This window comes from Calypte anna, chromosome 3, assembly GCF_003957555.1.
Source record: "Calypte anna isolate BGI_N300 chromosome 3, bCalAnn1_v1.p, whole genome shotgun sequence".
NCBI lineage: Eukaryota > Metazoa > Chordata > Aves > Apodiformes > Trochilidae > Calypte > Calypte anna.
The window spans coordinates 70,513,325-70,532,518 of NC_044246.1; the positions used below are offsets into that span (position 1 = coordinate 70,513,325).

Consider the following 19,194-nt stretch of genomic DNA (forward strand, 5'->3'; position numbering starts at 1 on the left):
TGTGCCACAGTACATCAATAACTTGCACATTTTCTCTCTAGTTCACTCTTACAAATAAATTCTGCACAGGATTCTCTGGTCTGGCTTCTGCAGCCATTCCACAAAGAACTCCAGTACAAAAATACATGACATAATGAAAGTTATTCTCAAATGCTAGAAAACAAAATCTTATTGTGTACTAATGGTAACTGAGAAATCATGAAAGATGAGTAATAATGTACAATGACAAATCTCTTCCTTTCCTCTGCATTCTGCGACCAATTTCTTCTCGTTTGTTATTTTTAAAAAATTACACAGCAAAATATCTGCAATATTTTTTTTTTCTTTAATAAGCACCAATTAACACCTATGCAGTATCTGAACATATCATTTTATCTTCTGATTAAAGTAACACATGCTACCTTATAGGAGAAACAACCCACACACACACACACACATATCCCCCACACCTAATCCTAGCTGGTATCCTTTCACCAGGGACTCTTTATACATACTTAGCAGAAGACAACCCAGTAAGTTCAAGAGCTTCCCAACTTAATTGGGAATTTTTACTGGAGATACTCGAGAAAAAGATAATTACACTTAGGCACTTTCCAAAAAATAAACCAAAACAAAACTGTTTTGGTATTTTCAGTTATTTAACAAAGTCAGGATTATTAAAAAATCAAATTTTGTTTCCATGTGTAATTTTTTAAATTACTGGGTTTTTTACATCCCTGCATGTGTATTCCAGCTTATGAGACTGTCTCTTTGCCATGCCTAAGCAATATTCCTGCCACCGTATACCAGCTGTCCAATTTGTGTCCCTCCTTTCTTCCCTGGACGTAATTCTGATGCAAAAAATAGGCTCCAGCAAGTGCTGACTAATATCCATATAGCAAGAAATTGTGCTTAGGAAAGGGTTAGTTTAGACACAGTTTAAAAGTATAAAATGAAAAATTAAATGCAAGTTGTAATTCACAATTTTGAGCTTCACATCCTACCCAAAGAAGCATTTTAAAACACTTACAGCCAGAATAATCTTTGCCAGCTTCAGGCAAAGTGGATCTGAACCAAAGTCTACCAGTTTATATAATGTCTTCAGAAGCACACGTCTTCTTTTGAATCTTTTTCCAAGCATATTTCCTTCATCCAAGGCTTGGTAGAGCTTGGTGCAAGCCAAACAAAGATTTTCGATATTGTCTTCTACTTGAAGAAGGTGGGAAGGGAGAGAAAAATAAAAAAACAACTATCAGTGACACCTTTTCTTAAAATGATAACACAAACCTCAGAAACAGTTTTATTCTGCTCTTTCCAAAAGAAGAGACTGAAGTTAAGCAATCACTGATGCAAAATAATACCTAAATCTAAAGTGAAACTCACCTTTAGTGATGTAACATCAGACTGACCAATGCTTACACCAGGAAACTTTGAATCTGCATATAATCTTTAAAGAGCTCCAATAAATATTACATGTGAAAAACAGTTAAGGAATATTTTTCTGCCTGTATACATAACCTAATATATCAAACCTTGCTGTGATTAAGAACAAGTGAATTAAAAAACTCATTAAAACTCTCCAATGCATAGTGGAGGTATAAGATATAGTTGAGTGGAGTGCTGGCTTAATGACAAAAAAAGTCATCTACCTCCTAACTTGAGTCCCTCAGGCATCATTTAAAAATTACAAAAATAAAACCTGCAGTAAACTATATTAAAAAAAATAAAAATCTATCTCAAGACAATGAAATCATGTACATGTCTTCTAAGAGGGAAAAGGAAAATTCTTGTCTATTTATAAAATTCAAGAGTGAGGCAGGGGTTTTTTTTCTTTCTTTTCTTAAATTGGTTATTGTCTATATAGTGACTTTAACATAGCACTTAAGCTGCTTGTATAAACTCTGCATTTACTAGGGACGTACTTTACATCTGAAACAGATTCATGTTCAAGGAGGCAAAGCACTCGTGATTAAATTTATATGGGCAGAAAATTATGACAAAAAACAAATACATGAAAGGCCCCAAACATGTAGGCAGATTCAAGGACCACCTCTCATACTTATCAGTCCCTTGAAGCTCTCAATTTGCAATCATCACACACATGGAACAGCAGTGACTATTCCATTTGTACTCCCATTGTAACAGAAAATTTAACAAAATTGAACATGATTTTAAAGCCTCTGCTCCAGTAAGCAGTGAAACAGGAGTGGCAAGAGGCCAAAATTGAAAGGTCTCCCTTTTGTAAAAATTAACAAGAACAAAATTTATTCATCAGTCATCCCATTTTTGTAGCTTGCCCTTCCTTGGGGCTCTATTTGGTTTTGTCACATAACAAGCATCTCAAGTGCACGATACTAGTAAGATTCTGGATGATAGTTAAGTTCCAGATCAAACTTCAGATTTGTTTATGAACTGTAAGTTTTTTGTAAATATTTTTGTGGGACAAGCTGAAAGAAAAAGGCTTTTCTACTAATATATAAAAAACAATGTAAGATAAATGCATGTGCAGGGAATCAGCTGAAAGATACAAAGCAAGTGACCGCGCACCAAATTTAAAATCTTGAAATAGCAACTGGCCCACTCAAAACATGACAATTATGGAATTATAATATTAATTTTGAAAGGAAAAATTGCAACTGTGCATAATTTCAGCTTTTATTAGAAAAACTAAAACTAAGCCAAGTACAGACTGAGGAAAAAGAGCATGAAAACTGATTTTCCTTTGTTAAATTCATGACAAGGGAAAGACATGATTAGGTTTTACCTCTAAATATTTTGCTTAACCACAAAAAAACCATCTTATTACACCAAAATTTAACTCAGTGGCTCATATTTTACAATCTCAGCATTAAGCAAGGAAAATATGAAGTAGTATAGCAGTTAGGAAATTTCCTGATCACTGTTTTTTTACATAGCAGTGATTGCTGTAGGAATGAGAATCCTGCCTTTTTAAAATAATGATATATTTTGGGAATCACTCTGTACTTTGCAGGTGTTTCATACTCATCAGCATCTGCAAAATCATGCAAAAAAATTTTCTAATCTGTACCATGCTATAATTAACGCTGAAAGAGGTCTTGTAAAATAGAATCAACCCTACAATATGACACTCACTTTTAAGCATTTTGAAAAACAAATCCACTTTGTATATTCCCACCATTCAAATAAATATGTCATTAAAAGCCACAGAAACACCCATTTGAATGAAATGTTAAAATGGGTTTCAGAGTTCAATCGTTCAAGCCATACTTAATTTACTTAATTTAGCTTCAGTATTCTGGGTCATTACACAATGTTCTGATACACCTAACACTTTATACATAAATGTAAATTTTCATTAATATTTCCATATTTTCCAGACTTGACACCTTCAATACAGTCTACGCTTAAAACAGTGAATCTGTGCAGCACTCTTTTTTTTTACTCTTAAAATTATTACCTCATCTCTAACAACGAAGCTAGCAGAGCTGTGTTGTTTCAATGAGAAATTTAATCAGACAAAATAACAGAATGTTTGAGCTTGGAAAGGACCTATGGAGATCATCTGGTGCTCAAGCAGAGCTGCCCAGAGACAGCTGTCCAGATCAGTTTTACACTGCAGAGTGACTGAACATACAAAAGCATAAAAGGCTACATACTCCAACTATCATTATATTTTTGTAGTAAATACAAATGAGTTTCATGCTTCCTGCAGAAAATAGTATGGAAAATGCTCCCCTTCAAGAACACTGTTACCTACCTCTTTCCAATTCATGCAGAAGTGGTAGAATCCTAATATGCCAAAAGATTTCTTCCTCTTCTGATTCAGTTGTACTTACTTCATCCTCTAAACCTTGAAAACACATTCAAAGAAAAAGTTCATATTCAGTGAAGGTTTCAACTTTTTCACAAAGAAATAGCTACAAAAACGTGGTTCATTAGTTAGAAAAAGTATATCTTAAAATGTCACATTTTGCTATTTTCTGGGTTATTCTACCTATTCAAGCTTTTGCCCACTTTCTCAAACAACAAAATTTTTGAACAAAACTAGATGGATAAATATTTTTCTATGTAAACCCAGATCTGGTTTTGTCTGCTGACATTAATGTTTCCTTTGATCACTGAACTGGAAGGTAATGAGTATTTTAAATCTTACTATTTTTCAGCTGTGTCCACGTGACAGCTTATTATGTGTTAAAAAACATCCATACTACAGACAATCGTGAAAGACTGTACAATTTTATCTAGTACATATTCTGCACTAGGGCTTGCTTAACTGACTCTTTGGTAATTTCATTCTTCTTGTTTGTTTGTTATTTTATACTTTGGGAAGAAAAGGCAAAGGAAAGTCTACCAGCAGGCATCAAGTTAAAAATTGGGAGGTCAAAAAATCAGAGGTCTGAGAGCATGAGTCTGTTTTCAGATTGGACAAGGGAGTTGGTGAAACACAGTTTATTAAACAATGACTTCCATATGGATTCAATATCACTCGGAATTGTTCTGACAGAATTCTGATCTTTACCATCCGACCACAACAGCTGGAGAGCCAGAGTTCTGTGCAACTTGAGTTTTAAAGGATCTAACAATTGCTTAAAGGGTGCATGTAGGCATATTCTTGGAGTTCAAGATTAAGTTAAACTCTTTAGCTTGCAGCTGCTGTTACAAAGATGGGAGTTTGGCTTGTTATTATTGTTTTAGGTATTTTTTCTAAATAAGGAAAGAAAAGTCACAACTCCACTAAATAAAATGAAGAAAGCCACTAAGACTAGAATATAAACATGTTTTTAAGTTACAGATTTATAAGAAAGCATCCCCTACTTTCATTACTTGTTCTTGCCTTGAAATGACAATGTAAATTCTTAATGTAATGATTATCAAACAAACAAAATATTATACTTCATGAGAACACTGATATTAAGAGGTTTTCACCACAAGAACAGTAACTCAGGCCTCGAAAATATGACCTGCTGTTTATTACTTGGAAAAGTGAAACATTAAAAAGCTTCTTATTTTAGAAGACTGCTTTTTAAAAAAATAATCTGGACTATTTTTATCTCTATATACTTTAACAGTCTACCTACATTTTACAGAGAATTAATCTATCAATAATATCTATTCTTCTCTTTATCTATTCATTCTATGTGCTCCAACAGATTATAAAAAAATGCTGCTGTTTCATAAGCAATACACGGGTAAATATGTTATTTCAATAACTATATACTGTTGGTATGTACTCATATGCTTTTTAGTATATCTTACTAGGTAATACTATTACTTACTTTGCAGACCCTTTTTATTTCCTAGATGAAATGATTTAATAGTCTTATTTAGATCAAAGAATAGCCTAATTAATAAAACACTGCAGCATTTACATTGAAAGTTCTGCTCCAGACAATGTAAAAGCCCAGCCAAAATGAGGACACTAGAATAGTTTCTTCCTGCTACAAAACATATACATTAACTCAGTTATTTCTTTTCATTCCAATAGGTCACTACCTCTCTTAAACTGAAAGATGAGACTGACTTTCTAACTATGCAGGTGTTTATTAAACAAGAAAGTGAATAGTTCATGTATGCATTTGCAGATATGGCATATCTTCACACAAAGCCCTTCGGCTTTTAGTTCAGAACAAAACAGATTTTTTGTGCCACCCTGCTGCAGTTGTTTCACATTTATCAGGAAAATATAGCAACTTAAAAGACATAATGGCATAATTTTTAAAACTATTATCTCTTTTAACAAGGAAAAAAAAGATAATCAGCATTTACTAAAAAACCTCCAAAACAATCCCTGCAATAGGAACGAAAGAAAACACATCATTATAAAGAAAAGCAACATTAATAAGTTGTAAACTTGCATGTGTCTCAGTCCTGGGAGATTTTAAAGGTGCTGTTAAAAGTTAAGGCAGTAATTGCATTTAAATTATTGCAGAAGCTCTCCTGAACCCTTTAGTTCAGTGAATCGCAATTCAACAGCAAAAACGCTTCAGTAAAAGAATTCAGCAAGTTGAGGTTCATTGTCTCAGTTTTTCATAGGTCTTAACCAAAGCTTTGCATTCTGGTCAAAAAAAAAAAAAAATCACTAATCAGTCTACATTTATTGGTTGCTGTTTTTAGCATGTAAATACAAGAGCCTTAGCAACACTGAGCTTTCAAAAGCTGGGTACTGCCTGACTTATCATGCTTAGCCTTTCCATGGAATACTGAGTGGCTACAAATATATCAATATTAAAAGTCTACCTCCTCTCTAAAATGTGAATATGTGACAACAAAACGTATCAGAAAATAGAAAAAAATCCATAAATGGACACTCCCCCCAGTGCCTCACTACAGAGAAGAAATGATTGAGGATTGCTACTCCTACCCCACTGCTTATTGTGGGACTAAAGATGAAGTACACACAACATCTGGAAGCTATATAATGTTTGAAAAGTTGATATAGAAGAAACAATCCTGGAAACACATATGATTTTTTCAATATCACCAATAAAATAGCACAAATAATGTAAAAGGCTTATAAACTGGGCAAATACAGCCCCACAGAGTACTAATTCCCATGACATGGTAAATACTCTCAGCTCCTCTGAAAGAAATGAAAGCAGAGCACATTACAGCCTTCACCAGAATGATCCAGAATAAATGCAACTTCTCAGTTCTAGAAAAATAGTAATAAATCAAAATAACAGCAAAATGAAAACTGCAGATTTCCATACTAGACTCCCAAAGATGCACTTGCCATGTATGAAACATGCCAGCTATCAAGAAATATTAATTAAAACCTGTTATCTAATATTAGCTAAATGTATCCCTACAGTACAATCCAGAATATCTATCCTCAGATAATATAACCTGGCATAGTTTTATTATTTTCCAGGCAACTATGCCAGTTTACAAAAACAATGGAAAAACAGTGTTAATGGATTGGAAAAGTCTTAAGCCTACAGAGAGGAAAAACAGGAAAGAAAATATCAGCAGAATTTTAGAGTTAAAATCTTTTGAATATTGTTTCTCTTTACCAAAACCAGTAAAAATAACAACTAGAAAATTAAAAATGTTGTTCAGTAAATAAAGGATCTTCAAATCACAAAAATTAGATTATTTCTATTTGTCTGTTTTTCACACTTTTTGACTGGAGACTGAAATATTTTATGAATTACCTGCCACTCTTCTCTTCCAGACTGTACTCCTTGGCTGAGATGAACTTGTTCCAGGCGTTTTCATCTGGTCACTAAAAGATACAGTATAGACAAACACAAAGTACATCAGAATATAATGCTCAAAATGCTTCTTTCTTCACATGAAGATCAGTATGGGAGCTGCATATTAGTAACCAATTGGAAAAGATTATGGGTTATTTTACTAAGTTAGTAGGTTATCTGCTTATTAAAAATGACCTATAAACACAACTCCCACCAGCATGAGTTACAGAACGCTCCTTCAGAAGTACTGACGTATTTACACCACAAGAGGTCACCATTATGGAACATAAAACCTAAAGCAACACTTGTACAATCTGAAAGCTGAACCAAACTAAACTCAGGAAGATCCAGTTTTTATTCTTTGGAAGTCTGTTTCTAGTGAAGTCCTCAAGCGTCAGTACTGGCACCAGTACTATTCAGTGTATTTACTGATGACCTGGATGAGGGAGCAGAGTGCACTATCAGCAAGTTTCCTGATGACACAAAACTGGGAGGAGTGGCTGACACCCCAGGAGGCTGTGCTGCCATTCAGAGGGACAGTGACAGACTGGAGAGTTGGGCAGGGAGAAATTTAATCTATTACTACAAGGGCAAGTGTAAATTTAAGTCTTACATCTGGGAAAGAACAACCCCAGGTACCAGTATAGGTTGGGGACTGAGCTGTTGGAGAGCAGCACTGGGGAAAGGGTCCTGGGGGTGCTGGTGGATGGAAGGATGACCCTGAGCCAACAATGTGCCCTTGTGGCCAAGAAGGCCAGTGGCATCCTGGGGTGCATTAGAAGGGGGGTGGTTAGTAGGTTGAGAGAGGTTCTCCCTGTTCTGCCCTGGTGAGGCCACATCTGGAATATTGTGTCCAGTTGTGGGCCTCTCAGTTCCAGAAGGACAGGGAACTGCTTGAAAGAGTCCAGCAGAGCAACCAAGATGCTGAAGGGAGTGGAACATCTCCCTATGAGGAAAGGCTGAGGGAGCTGGGTCTCTTCAGCTTAGAGGAGACTGAGGGGTGACCTCATCAATGTTTATAAATATGTAAGGGGTGAGTGCCAGGAGGACAGAGTGAAGCTTTTCTCAGGGGTCACTAACAATAGGACAAGGGGCAACAGTTATAAACTGGAGCACAGGCAGGAAGAATTTTTTCACTGTGAGGGTGACAGAGCACTGGCACAGGTTGCCCAGAGAGGTTGTGGAGTCTCCTTCCCTGGAGACATTCAAAGCCCACCTGGATGTGTTCCTGTGTGACCTCCTGTAGGTGACCCTGCTCTGGCAAGGGGGTTGGACTCAATGATCTTTTGAGGTTCCTTCCAACCCCTAACTTCCTATGATTCTATGATTTTATCATCAATTTCATTAACTGAATTAACTCAGCTAACTTACTCAAAGTTCATCCAGTCCCAAGGTCAGTAATTTCCTCTGAAGGTCAGTAATTTTCCTTTAAAGCTTTTAAAAGATTTAATGAGAAGAATTCTCCAAGAAACAAACACCATTAGTAACCTTTAATGTGAACTGTTCCATGCTGCTTAGCAGTCACTAGTACAAGAAACATGTATGATGCCATTTCTTTGTAAAGTAACAGTGAGTAATGCCATAATTTCTGCTTATTACACGGTCAGTCTTTCTTTGGCCAGAGGAAACTAATACATACATCCATGACAGGCTTTTCCTCCTTCAAATTCTGTACTAAAGACAAAGGTCCTCAAACTATGCTTTCTTTTCTCATTGTATGTTTACTTTAACACTTCTTATTCCATTTAGAGCTCACATGCCAGTACAACCTTATCTCCTAAATTCCCCTCTAAAGATAACAGTAGCAATGTTATTTCGGTGGTTTTTTTTTTTTTTTTAGACCTGTTAATTTAGTTTCTATAAGGCTTAAAGCTAAACTGTTCTTCAAGTGGTTTGCTGGACTGGCATCTAAATCCTCTGCCAGTCCAGGCAGAAGATGTAAGTCATCCTGTCAACAGATGGAGACAGAATAAAAGACAAAGCTCTTCTAAGATCACCTCCCTACAAAAGAGACTGGATGACTGGATAGCTCACTGTGATCAGTCAAAAATTTCCCAAGCAATCAGCATTACAGAGGAACACTTGCTTCATTATGGCTTCCAGTGAATATTGCACTTTCTTTTTTACAGCATGAGGTTCAATCAACCCTGAAATCTAGATTATAACCTGAAAGGACACTAGTTAAGCAAGAGAATAACAACTTCAGTCACCTAATACTAAGCCAGATGTATTCAGAAATCAGTATCTTCAGAATTATACGTTGATATGTATGATAGTATGACGATATTATCTGCCTATATGAATATGGATGTTCAAGATTGCTTTCCTCAGAAAAAGTGTTTTGTAACTAAATCCTGTCTGTGCTTCTTCCCCTAAAATGTAAATCCACAAAACAAACCCAAGAAACCTCAGCAAAGACAATCCTAAAAGTTCTGTAGGAAACAAAAGCTGAAAAGACACTGAATCAAAGGATGTGGTAGACTGAACAGATAAAACCAACACATATCTGAGAAGGATAAGACCATGTCAAAGTTTGAACTGTGTAAATACAACAAAAAGTTTGGTTCAAAACTATGATTTCTTAAACACCAGTATCAGCCAGTTTACAGACCTCTGCAATTAGGAAAGCAGATCACTGCATTGCTGGTATTCACAGATCTAGCTGTACTTTTGGGAAACACCCTCATAAGTTAAACTGTTTAATTATTTTCAGAATAAGAATACACTAAATATGTACACAAATGGGAACGGCTGATGGGCAGGCTTACCTTTAGGGAGTATGTACAACTTATGAATTTTGTGAAAGTTTATAAAATCCCTTTACGTATCTCTATCATGCTGTTAATTCCATTTTAGTTACAGAGACTTTTGCTTCTTTGTTATCACTTCACTTTCATGTAGGGCTGAAACTTAAGCAGCAATATCCTGTTAAGAACTATGCAGTCAAAATGGAATCAACCTACTCTAAAAAATAAGTTACCTACTATTGAGGAGAACTGGCTTGTCAAGAGAGTGGTTTCCTTGGAAACAAAGCCAATTGGCAGAAATCTGATCATCTGATAAGGGACTCATCAAGAAATCAACTGACAGAGGCTCTGATGACTTAGAGAGGAAAAAAGAACTTGGCAAGCAGATCATTTCTATCCCTTTTATATGAGGGAGATCATAGTAGCCCCTATGAGAAATACTGCTTCTTAGATGTACACAGACTATGATGACTTCCAAAAGCAAGGTGAGCCAGCACGGCAGTAGTGTGTCCAGTACTTTTCCCTGATGAAAGAATGCATAATTAGGTGAGAGTGGCATTTATTCAAAAACTCTGCATATTTAGATGTTTACTTGATTGTTCTTGCCATGAGCTGCTTGTTAATGGTAAATCTGCAAACTCTCACCTTCAGTGGCATTGCAGGGAAAACTACATTCTAAGAACTGTATCCCAAAGGCAAAGAATTAAGCTGGTTCTCTCCAAAGCAGCTGCACACAACAGCAAGGTCTGCTTCACAGATGTGAGTTCAAGATCACACTAGAGGAATGGTGCTTGAGCCTTAAGCATCTGAAAGTTTGACTACTTATTAACCTGAAAAATAGAGCCTAGCAATGGGTCTCAATATTGGGCCACACCTTTTCATACAGTTAGACCCTTAGCATGGTCCCTGCTGTTGTTTTGGTCCAAGAAGGGTAGTATTTTCCTTGAAGAATACCTGGGCACAGTGCAAAAACAATGGGAGGGTCATTCCCTGGCAATACTTCGTGTGTGGTAGGGATCACTTAAAAATACTTCCATTATATTAACATAAACCATCACACAGCAATTGGCCACCAAGACAGAAATTAAGCCCTTTGTTTATTTTTTGTTAATTATTACTAGAGACGCAGCCCTGGTGCTCCATCAATTATTTAGTTATAAGAAGGACACATAGCTTAATACTAACAAGTTAATGCTTCTCTACAGAAATGTAGCTAACAAGCACCTTTGATCACTGATGTAGCAAAGCTTCATTAGAAAGACAACATGATCATCTTTTCAGAACTGTCAAACTTGAAGGCATTCCCTCTAGACACCACCTTCTCCTCAGGGTAAGGTTCTTTTAACACCTACATGTTCTTACAGTTTGGGAGGCAAAACTAGAATATATAGAAGTGGGAGAAGAACAGAAAAGCACGGTAACTGAGATAGCACAATGTAAGATGAAGAAGATCATAGAATCGGCTGGGTTGGAAGGGACCTCAGAGATCATCAAGTCCAACCCTTGATCCACTCCCCACGTGGTTACCAGACCATGGCACTGAGTGCCACATCCAGTCTCTTTTTAAATATCTCCAGGGACAGAGAATCCACTACTTCCCTGGGCAGCCCATTCCAATGTCTGATCACCCTCTCCGTAAATAAATTCTTTCTAATGTCCAACCTAAACCTCCCCTGGCACAACTTAAGACCGTGCTCTCTTGTTTTGCTGAGAGTTGCCTGGGAAAAGAGACCAACCCCCACCTGGCTACACCCTCCTTTCAGGGAGTTGTAGAGAGCGATGAGGTCTCCCCTGAGCCTCCTCTTTTCCAGGCTGAACAGCCCCAGCTCCCTCAGCCCTTCCTCACAGGACTTGTGCTGGATCCCTTGAGGGTTAGTTTCCAAAGAGAAGAATAGAAATAATGGGGAATGACCAAAAGATAAAGGCAGTGGGTATAGAAAAGGCCTTAAGTCCCATACTAGTTGCTTCTGCAAGTGTCAACATCTCACACAGTTTTACTCTTCCAGAGACTACAAGCCTTTTCTCTAGAACCCACGTAGACTTATTCTGTGGGCTCTCTCTTTTGAAGTAGCTAGGAACCAGGACTATTCCTTCTTAACAGAAATCTGAACAGTCTTGCAAAGGCAGTGAGCTACTCACATGCAGAAAGTGTGTAGCATGTTTTGAGTAACTACTGTGAGGAAGACATACACAATCTAATGTCTGGAAATACATTCATTTTCCATTTTTGAAAAGGAAATTAAAATTAATTACCAACTTTGTGATTCAGAGTACAACAAGACTGTGCAGAGAACTCTTACCTTTGTATTTTATAGGTAACTCTGGTTGGTGAATTCTACATGACTGCTTAAGCCCATGACTTCTTTAGCACGGGAAGGAGGCTGTAACACATCAGAACTCCCTGGTTCTGATACAAACTGGTTTTTAGTTGTGGAAAGAGGTGGAATATTAGGCCTAACATTCAAGGACTTTATTGAGTCTGACTAATAAAGCACCATTTTCTCTCAGAAGCTCCACACAAAATGTTCCAAATAGCAGTAAATCTCAACCATTTAAACAGGAAAAGTAACTAGAAAGCAACTTGGAAAAACATACAGCATGCTGCCTTCTGAAGCTGTCACCTGCATAAGCTACAATTATACTAAAACTTACTGATCTTATGCTTATATACATTTTATAAAAATATTAAGCAGAACATAGGCTAGCTGGTTCAACAGCTTGTTTTCAACCTCCATTTAAAGAAAAAGACATAAAACTGGTGAGTGCTCAAAGTCACAGAAAAGCCTCTTCAGAAGTTCCTTCCTGATAAGAAGCCTTAGTTTGTCTTGCCACCACGTGAAAGATTCTTACCATCCATGTGCTCTTGATAAAATGTTGGCCTCCTTCCTAACTTCTAACAGCATTTACTTTTCAAAAGTAAAGTAATACTTACGTGGAGGCGTGGGACTCAGTTTATTTTAAAGCAAATTTCTAAAGCATTCCAGTTTATTGCCTCTCAATTCCCTTTTATTTCTTTGATGACCTTTATCTTGTGTTAGAAAAGTGGAATTATGAGCATACAGTTTCTATATTTTTTATCTGCCAAGCATTTTCTACATCTACAGAACTACAATTCTAATCTTGTAAGATCCTCCTCATAGGCAAATCTAAGCACCTGATAGTTTCATTGTTTGTCCTTAGAGACTTTTTATTTTTCACCTTTATTTTGATAAGGTGAACAAAACCAGTTATACTTAAAGTACCCTAGCAACTTAATGTAACAAAAATATACAAAAGTCATAACAGGCCATGCTGAAAGTCCACCTTGCTCAGTGTCCTCTAACAGTGACCAAAAAGCAAATAGATAAATTAGGTACTTCCAGGAAATAGAGAGTGCTGTTGAGGTGCCCTGCCTGAAGTTCTCTTTCAGTTTCTGTCTTCATAATTTTCACCTGGGATCTATTTCCATACTCTTCTGTTTTCTTCCATTTTCCCCTAATGTCACTCAATTTCTCCTCAAAGTATTTTCCTTCATCCACCTCCTTCATTCTCCCCAAGCTTCCTTTCTTCTAGTTAATTTAAAACCCAAAAATGTGACTCAAATTTTTATAGATTTTGTTTTGGATCTTTGATATATTTATATTTTCAGGTCTTTGAACACCTAGGAGAGCAATTCCTAACTTTTCACATAGCTCTGTGAGCAGCACAGGCACTGCAGTAAGTAAAAGATGCAGACTGTTTATATATAAACACAAGCACTGAACTACAGACATATGTTGTGTGCATTGTAAAGCCAGACATGATGTATCTACACCCCAAAATCAAGACATTTCACTAAGCAATAAAAAGAACAGATTTAGAGCAATGCTAAGCAGCTCCTTGGAGCCTGATCAGGCAATCCTGGTGTATCAATAGGACTACCAGGCACAAAGTTGTTCTTTCAGACTAGATCAGAGCTCAGTCCTCCTGACTGTAGATAATCCTGAGACAGACATGCCATTTTTGCATAGGTGTGTAGCGAGAGGAAAAGGGGCAATGGTTTAAAAGTTGAAGATGGGAGATTATGTTAGACATTAGGAAAAAATTGTTTCCTGTGAGGGTGGTGAGATGTTGACACAGGTTGCCCAGGGAAGTCCAGGCTGCCTCCTCCCTGGAGGTTTTCAAAGCCAGGTTGGATGGGGCTTTAAGCAACCTGGACTAGTGGGAGGTCTCCCTGTCCATGCAGGTCCCTTTGAGGTCCCTTCCAACACAAACCTTCTACAGCATGATCTGGATTTATTCTTAATGCCAGCAATATTCAGGATGTCATACCATCTATTCATAAGGTTTGTTTGGCTAGTTAAGCAATTGGGTATTTTCCTTTCAATGAAAAGTTCCCAAATTCTACATGGATTACGACGGGAAAGCTGCAATGATGTGTTGGGAGAATATATCCAACCAAGAAGTCTCTAAAAAGAACAGTGACAGATAAATAACTAGTTTTTCCTCCTCTGAACACCTGCCATGGGGGGGAAAGGAATGCTCTTGTCACAAAACAAATGAGGGTGTCACACTGCACTCTACCTCAGGTATTTATACACATTCCTAAGACCCCTTCTGAGCCTTCTCTTCTCCAGGCTCATCAGTCCCAGCCCTCTCAGTCTTTCCTCACATGAACACCATGATCTTAGTAGTTGGACTCTCCCCAGCTGCTCAACACCTCTATTGCACTGGGGTGCCCAGAACTGGACCCAGCACTCCAAGTGTGGTGAAGGTTTTCAAGACATGACTGAACTGGCTGCAGGCTAATCTCTTCTAGGCTCCCTTTTCCACAAAAGATGATCTTTTGAGGTCCCTTCCAACCTGACCTGTTCCATGAACCTACTGTCCTCCAGGACCCCCAGGTATTCAGCAAATCTGCCTCCCATCTGGATGGACCCCAGTATATACTGGTGCCTGGAGTTGTTGGTCCCCAGGTGCAGGACTTTGCACTTGCCTTCATTTCTTTCAACAGAGGATTATATCACAAGCAACACCACCAGAAAAGACTAAATCAAAGGGAATGAAAACTATAACTGATATCACCGATACGAGAAAGGGTAAATCACAGAAAGACAATGTAATTTGTAAAAATGTTGACAAATAGGCCAACTATACTCTGAGTCATCCTAAAGATGAGCAAGTAACAATTCCTCTATAAACACAATCATGGGCATAATCCATTATTTATGGCAGCTCCAACAATAAAAAGAATATAGTATTCTATTTATACCACTGTTGATGAAGAACCTCATTCACATGTTAAATAGTATGGTTTAAAAGAATAATAAAGGTTGATGAAAAACCTGTATCCTTATCCTTTTTATTCTTCACAGTATTTGCATCTTCTGCCTAATACAGAAAATATTAACAATATTTATTTCTGGCAGGGTATCTTTAAGCAAACAGACAACTGATAGCCTAATTTTAACCATTAAAAAAAACCACCCAAAATACTTGCCTAACTATTTTTGAACCTGAAAAAAATTACAGAATCTTCATTTTCTTAAGTTCAATCTTGCAAAAGCATCCTTATTCTAAAAAAAATTTAATCTAAATCCATTGTTACTCTCAACATACCTAGGATGAATTTGCACTCCTCCTTTACCCCTAGGCATGGCACATTTTCCCATTCTAAAATTACCATCATAATAACAACAAGGTAATAAGGACTCTCCAAGATCTAGATCTCCTAGATGTGGAGACCAATGATTTTACCCTTAAACAAATGACTTGAGTTGAAAAACTACCCTTGGAGTAGGCAGTACAAATAAGCCCAAACTCCACTCCCTTTCACAATTGAAGAGACCAGAAGTAATAATAGCTGTTTGTTGCTCTTTTCCTCAGAACTCTATAAAAAGTGTTGAAAAAAGAATTATTCATTCTAAACATTCTCTCAGTATCCTCTAACCCAATACAAAGAGGCTCCTTCTTGGAAGGGCAGGTGCCATGATTTTTTTAAGAAAACCCAGTAGGAAGCTCTACCTATGAAAGCTTTTCCCCCATTCAGCTGTTTTTTAAATTCATAGTCTCAATAGCTAGTGGAGCTGAGGCAGAAAGAGAGAAAGATTAGTTAAAAGTAGATAAACTTCCTGTTTCCAGGACTTCATGAGAATATACATACAAAACAAGAAAAGACAAATCCTGAAAGAAGTCTGAAAGAAGTCTGGAGAATCTGCAGCAGTATCAGCCAACTCATACAAAAAACTAATATTCCTTCCATGTCTTTTGCTTCAAGAATTCATCCAGAGCAAAACAGAATGGATGTTCCCTTCAGGAAGCTATCTCCTTTGTAGGAATCCTTCTCTTTGAGGAGAAAAAAAAAATTTTAGGCACAGATGTGAAGCAAGTTTAATCAATCAGACAAGTGATTTCCAGCATTCACTTTTCCTCTTATATAATTTCCTCCTTTTATAATTTCCTATTGAAGCATTCCAAAACTCTAAAAAGCACAAGAAACTGGTCTTATGGAAGCAGTTCATGAATATCTCTCAAGGATTCTGTCAAACAGGGATTTAATAGGGACAGCAATTAATTTTCATAGAAAATAGGGTATAGTCTCTCTTCTTTACAGCGCTTTCTAATCTCTTTGTAGCTAATTATGGAAATCACTTATTAGAAAACGTCTGGAGCAGGCCACTTGAAAATCAACAGTTTGCCATCACCTATGTTTCTAAGGAGTCCTGGAATGACATTTAAGCTTTCAGTACATTGAGAAATTGGAGGAGGAAAAAAAAATAATTCATCTTCTCTCACCAGGGAAACTGTTGCTCTTCATCAGCAAATCTGCCATCACTGCTGACACTTCTGTTGAAATATATGAATGCAAAAAACATTTTAGAAGTTTCATTTCTATAGCAATCACAGTACGTGGCAAGGCAGAATGCCTGGGTGAAGATTTAAACAAAACTTACTGTTTCCTTATGACTGTCAGAAATTGCTCCTTGCTTTCCTGAGGTAATATATCAGTAAATTCAATCAGCTTCAATTAATATACCTATTCTATTATAACTAGATCACTATTTGAAAAACAGAATTGCAACAAAAATAGCAAATCTCTTTGCCTCAAAAAGTCCTTCCTCTTTTTTTCCCCTCAGTATATTCATAAAGCAGTAGTGATTTCACCAGCACTGTTCTTTCTTTTCATCAGTCCTTGGGATAGCAAAAGAATTTGAGATACAAAGCAAGCAAGTCTCTTCCTAGAATAAAATACTTCCCTTCTGTTACCTTTGGAATAAATATAATAGCATTAATGTCAGGAAACTGCTATGTTATTTTGGCATGCTCTACAGTTTCATCATTAGCAGAAACTAAGCTTTAGAAATGTTATTTTGGTACATACACAGGAACTGTGGGGAAAGGGGAGTAAAGAGTTTCATGCACCTCCTCCTGTATGAAGTACACGATTTCTATAATCCTCTTGCTTAATTACAGCAAGAGTTTTAATGCACTGGGATACAGAATTGAGGCTGACACAACTTCTTCATACAGGGAATGACAGGACTCCAGGTAATTAAAGTTTTCATATTCCTCTAAGCCCTCATTCGATTATTCCTGAATACAATGTACTTTAAATAGAAAATATCTTTTAACCTAATACAAGATGCCTCAAGTATTTATGACACAGAAGATGCAATCTAAGCATAGAAACCATGTAGTACCCGTAAGCGTATTATCTTGAGAAAGAATTCTAAAACTCTGCTACCCTCTATGGTACTGGAACCCTTTATTATACAATTCCTATCAAGACCAAACTCAACAAACTGTGCTGCAGGATAGGTTTGTGATACCTTTCAACCACCTTATTAGATGATGGATGACATCTCTGAACTCAGAAAAGGATATAGCTCAAGGTCTGCCTGACTTCTGTAGTGTCATATGAAAACACTGAACCAATACATTATTGGTATAAATCTTAGTAGTGAGTTGGAAAGTTTAAGAGCAGTTTGGACTACCAAGAGCCATTTCATCATACGATGGCATGAACTATTTGAGCTGATAAGATGAGGGATCTTTGCTCTTTACTAAAGGGAAAACATTTTCATATTACTTTAGCTATGTCTGGTACTCTAAAGCCATATGAGCACTGAAATGTTGTTAGTGATCCTTGGTGCAAGGTTTATAAAGCAGCATAGGCAGCAGCTCTTAGGCAGCATTGGCAGAAATCACCTCTGTCTCCAGTATATAGAAAGGATGCACAACCTCCAGGAGAAGGCAGATACATCATTCAAAAATTCAGATCTTGCCTTCAATACAGAGAGGGAAATGTGCAATTCTTCTATTTTGGAGAACACTAGTCAGAACAATATTGGAAAACATTTTTCTGTACTATCTGAAGGCCAGTAATTAGAGATGTAATTTAAGTGATGGGTGAGAGTCAGCTACCTCTGGTATTATTCTGCCTAACTGAAACATGGATGTGACAAGCTTCGTGTATTAACATTCCATCTTTTATGGCTAGAATCATTAGTATCTTAGCCATCATGTTAAGATACATGCCAGAAAAGTAAGTAGCAGGTCATAGAGAAATTAATCCAGCAGAGGTTACAGAAAATTAACCTTGACAAGCTATTCTTCAAATATGCATAATGATCTGTGAAGAATATGAAAATGAAAAAATATTATTTTTTCCATTTCAACTTTTTATATTTTCTAAAGCTTCTCTTAAAAAGAGAAAACAAACTGAAAATGTGCCATATGACTTCATGTTGCAGCAAGCTATCTTTTTGGTAATTAAGGCTTTTTTTGCCTATTATTAAGCATTATTTTGATAGAAAAGCCAGTCATTCTCAAAAATTATCACAGTAATCAAGGTAAATCATGACATTCCATGGTTCAGGCTACTAGGAAACTCAGTGATTAAAGGTACACAATGCTATATGAATGAGTGATTGAGAAGTGCACCAGTGACAAAAATTCAAAATAAAAAAAAAATTCTGAGTCTCAAATTTATGAAGAAGTACATAATTTAAACAGATAGCAAGAGTCTATAATTAATTAACTGTTCTATCATACCTGCAAGTTTCAAAATTATGACTCAGAGGATGAACATTCTTTCCAAATTGTGAAAGTATCAACTGACCACTTCTTATTAGAGACACTTGGATACCATTAACTAACCACCCATTTCAACTACAACACTAAAGCACTTCACACCACACCTTTACTAAATAAAAGTCAAATTATAGTAACTTATGTAATATGATAAACCATCCAGTCTTTACCCAAACATGAAAGCATAAAAACAAGCTACAAAGAATGTATGTACTGACAAACATTAATATTTAATAGTG

General features: G+C 36.7%; 1 protein-coding gene across 1 annotated transcript in view; it reads right to left on the reverse strand.

Annotated features, from left to right (window-relative positions):
- The window catches only part of ARMC2 (armadillo repeat containing 2), a 58,732-nt gene that overhangs the window by 32,877 nt on the left and 6,661 nt on the right, over positions 1-19,194 (reverse strand). The window contains 3 exon segments of the mRNA XM_030447967.1: positions 1,010-1,188; positions 3,719-3,811; positions 7,116-7,186. Of these exon segments, the coding sequence (XP_030303827.1) occupies positions 1,010-1,188; positions 3,719-3,811; positions 7,116-7,186 (343 nt within the window).